Source organism: Cyprinodon tularosa, unplaced genomic scaffold, assembly GCF_016077235.1.
Source record: "Cyprinodon tularosa strain WSP-4 unplaced genomic scaffold, ASM1607723v1 ctg110, whole genome shotgun sequence".
Taxonomy (NCBI): Eukaryota; Metazoa; Chordata; class Actinopteri; order Cyprinodontiformes; family Cyprinodontidae; genus Cyprinodon; species Cyprinodon tularosa.
In genome coordinates, this window is record NW_024037894.1 from 877,565 (window position 1) to 881,529 (window position 3,965).

General features: G+C 44.5%; 1 protein-coding gene across 1 annotated transcript; it reads right to left on the reverse strand.

The window, feature by feature from the left end:
* Nucleotides 1-266: 266 nt before the first annotated feature.
* Nucleotides 267-2,322, reverse strand: LOC119790841 (potassium channel subfamily K member 13). The gene is made up of 2 exons (XM_038296560.1): nucleotides 1,787-2,322; nucleotides 267-1,675 (listed from the first exon to the last, which is right to left on the reverse strand). Exons 1-2 carry the CDS (start codon nucleotides 2,175-2,177, stop codon nucleotides 711-713), a joined length of 1,356 nt encoding a protein of 451 aa, XP_038152488.1. The 5' UTR covers nucleotides 2,178-2,322; the 3' UTR covers nucleotides 267-710.
* Nucleotides 2,323-3,965: the final 1,643 nt, after the last annotated feature.

The following is a 3,965-nucleotide window of genomic DNA, read 5'->3' on the forward strand; positions in this document are numbered from 1 at the left end:
TTGCATAGTAAGGATGTGATAAGAGTTTGCCATAGATCGCTTAAGCCTTTGTCTCTATGCTTATATGATGGCGTGACTACTTGTGCAACACTTACTGCCTTAGGAGTGTCCTCTAGAGGCCATGTTTGATTAGATGTTCTCTGCTGAAAGCTCTGAATCTCCTTCAGGATGACTATGAATTTAAATGACCTCTAGGATGGGCGCTCTGGGAGTAATCAGCACATTAAAATGTTAGATAGCTTAGTTGTAGTAGTTAGTTGCTGTAGTAGTTGTTTAAATATAGGTCACACTTAGTTGTTTTACATAACCACTAACTAAGAAGCCTTTTGGATGCCATGTTTATACATACACTGATATATACTACAGCCTGATATCTGTTTTATGAGGTTGAGCAACATGTGCAGCATTCTTCAAATCAGCAGCCTCCTTTAAGTGGTCCTTCAACACTTCTTTAGCTTGATTGCTTTGGTATGAGTCAGTCACTTCAGGAAATCAGACCCCTCCTCCTTTTAAGTCTTCTTTTTTCTCCTTTTTCCTTACCTTTGCAAATAAAATAATCCCTTATACTGTTGCAGAGTTTATGAGGTCTGCTGCTTTCAGTAATGAGCTAATCTACAGCAGTTTGGACAAAAACAGTCAGGAGTCACATAATTTGGTTTTGCAACACAGGTAGGGCGAGCTAATGATTCTCTAAGAAGCTAGAAAGGATGCTATCTGTCCACACTGGTTTCCTGTAGGCGATTGTTCATAATCCCCAAAGCCCCCACCCCACCAGAGAATCCGTTTTGGTGCCCGTAGCTCTGCCGTGGCCCTTGGTGAGCGGTTTCACTCAGCTGCTTCTGCAGCAGTGCCAGAGACACCTTATTAGACACCATGAACTCATTCACAGATATCATCTCTCCAGATAGACGGCGCCCCAGCTGTACTTCTGCCCCTGCGCCAGCATCCGTCTCACTGTCACAGACAGTTTCCACAGACCCATCCATGTAGTGCTGTCTGCCTACGGGGCACTGGGTGGTGACGGGCTGCACGGCGTTGCGCTTCACGCGGCGGGCAACTGGACGCCTCTGGTTTTGGTTTTTGATTCGAAGGCAGGGGCAGGAAGAGAGCTTACATTGCCCTGAGCAGACTAGCTTACTCAAGATCCAGTTAAGAGTTTGCTTGATGATGATGGAAATGACATTGAAAAGAGAGTATATGCAACAGACTCCCATTAAGATGAAAAGGCAGTTCCCAAGTCGGTAGGCGCCTTGAGATTCGTAGCGCTCTCTCTGACTGCTCACAAGGTCTCCAAAGCCGATGGTGCTGAACGCCACAAAGCAAAAGTAGAGAGAGTCCACGTAGCTCCAGTTCTCCATGGAGCTGTAGAGGGTAGAGGCACTGCAGGCAATCAGGACAGATGCAAGTCCCAGAATCAGCATGACGTAATAGACTGACGGTTTCCAGCCTTCCAGGCTGTCCTCCTCTTCAGATGACTCCTCTCTGCTTGACATCACACCGGCTCCTCCACACCTTAGCCGCCGCTCATGACACCAACGCATAATGTATGCCAACATGGTGATGATCCTTTCCAGGAATAGGTTAAAGAATAGGATGGTGGCTGCACAGCCGATGAGGCCATAGAAGATGAGGAATATCTTTCCAGCAATGGTCGCTGGTGTGGTCATCCCAAAACCTGGAACAATCAAGGAAGGGAGAAAAGGATCAGAGATGATGATGGGTTTACAGAGCTGGTAGTTCATGTTTTATGAAACATGTAAGTATTTTGAAGGCAGTAATGTCTTACCAATAGTAGAGACAACTGTCGCTACAAAGTAGAAGGCTCCAGAAAAGTCCCAGCGTGGCCTTAGTGTGTCCACTCTGATCCCGGCTCCATTCGCCTGCTCATATTGCCGCAGCAGTGTGTGTAGGGCACCCAGGTTGACACGGTACCGCCTGGTAAAGTTCTCCAGCTGCTGTTTCCAGAGGAGCCGGGCACGCACTTCGAAGGGATGCTCCAGAGCCGAGAAGATGGCCGCTCCGCACAGCAAGTAGAGAAAGATGAGGCTGGCCAGCAGACAGAAACGAGCGTTGTCTTCGTTCAGGGGAGCCCGGGAGCAGCAGCAGCAGCAGCCACCTGCAGCCCTCCTCTGAGCCATGTGCACAGCAGATGCACAGAGAGACCACTGCAGAAGCATGCACCTCCACCCCTGCCAGTGCTCCCAAATCAGACACAATCTAACTGCATTTGTGTCAAATCAGTCAGTGAGACATTCAACTTTTAGTCTGAAAAGCTTCATAGGGAAGAATCTACTGAGGACTGCTTCGATGATTTCATTGTAAAAAAAATCTGGAACATAAGAAAATAAATGCAAATCACTCAGCAACCTTTACAAATATCAAACTTTTAGTTAATTTCACTTTACCTTTGCCCAAGTTAAATCAGTCAAAATTAAAAAAAGACAGATTTCCAGATTTAGAAGCTCATGGGGAGGATTAAGAAGTCAAGAAAGATAAAAAAAAATTATGTTTACTAAGTCCCAGTTTTTACATGCGAGCCAGAGTTTGAATTGGATAAAGTATAAAATGTTTTTTTCTGTTACCTGGATCCTGAGAGTCCGCTCCCACAGCGCAGCTGGTCGGCGTCCGCTCCTTCCATGTGTCTGCTGAACAATGACGAGAAAGCCTCTTGACTTTTGTGTTTTGTGTGTGAGTCTGTCTGATGTTTCATTTGTCACACAGTGACATCAGCATCTGCTATAAGCCCCCTCCTCTTTTGACCCCATCCTGATTGATACGGTCCTCTTTTTGCTGGTAAACACATTTCTAAAAATCCACCTTGTTCCAGAATGCTCCCATCCAACTAAAAACCTTACTTGTGTAGTTGCTGATTGATTATTGTTACAATGCACATGAAAATAGCAGTCTTCTAATTAAACAGGAATAATTAAAACTAATAAACCAAAGGCATTGCATTAACAAAAGCTTGGCAGCTAAGTTATTGTTTAAGCAATTTTTCCACCTTTGTTTTGGAGAATGTTAGTGTGGCTTGCAGACTCACTCAGTGGCTTTATGTTGTTTCTGCACACTGTGTGGGAGGATGAGTATCAGTTTTTTTTTGTGTGTTCATCCCTTTAATCTTGTCTGGCGCTGCAGGTAAGGGCACAGGTTCCCCTGTCTGCCCGCTGACAGCATTGGGCAGGTGTGGAAGCCTTGATATGAAGAAACCAATGCCCTCTGCTTAATACGGCTTTTCAAGCAGTTAAACAGGATGTAATGAGACTTTCCTTTGTAGGGTTGTTGATTGCTGATAAACGAGGAAAGCACAATGCAGGTCTCTCCACACATCCATGCAGCAGTTTGCAGTATGAAAACTTAGACAACTTTAATTGTCATTTTGTATATACAGAGTGTATACAATAAAATTTCGTTTTGTACAACTTTCATGACATTTCCATTCCTTTAAGTGCTGCAGTGATCAAATGTAAACAGTATGGGAGGGGAAAAAAAACATGGTGCAGAAAAACTCATTGATATGGAAGTTCAGATCATTAAATATTTATGGTCAGCATCAGCTGCATCTACCAGGGGGAGGGTGTGTTGTAGTCTATGATGCTCCATATGCCTTGCCACATCCTCCAGGTGTTGTTGACATAATGGAAAAGATCCTGGATCTTCCGGTTTTGGTTTTGCTTCACTGATCTGAGTGGAAGCAGTTCAAGCTCAAGTTGGCATGCCCTGCCCTCAATGCCTCTCTGTCACCAGACTTGAAGGCTGAGTTCCGTGCTTTTAGTGATTTCCAAACCTCCCCATTCATCAAGTGTCTTTGGATTGCTCAGGTGAGGATTTTCTTTGTGATGCTGATACCTTCAATGTATTTATTGATGTAGGCCGACACAGTCATAGCATACTTATCAATATTTATTTTGTTGTCATAGTTTGCTGCAGCTTTGAACATATTCCAGTCAGAGCATTCAAAACAATCC

Coding starts and splice junctions, on each gene's coding strand:
- LOC119790841 (XM_038296560.1), bottom strand. CDS start 2,177: ATGCTTCTGCAGTGGTCTCTCTGTGCATCTGCTGTGCACATGGCTCAG. Junction 1,676..1,786: donor GACAGTTGTCTCTACTATTG/GTAAGACATTAC, acceptor TGATTGTTCCAG/GTTTTGGGATGACCACACCA.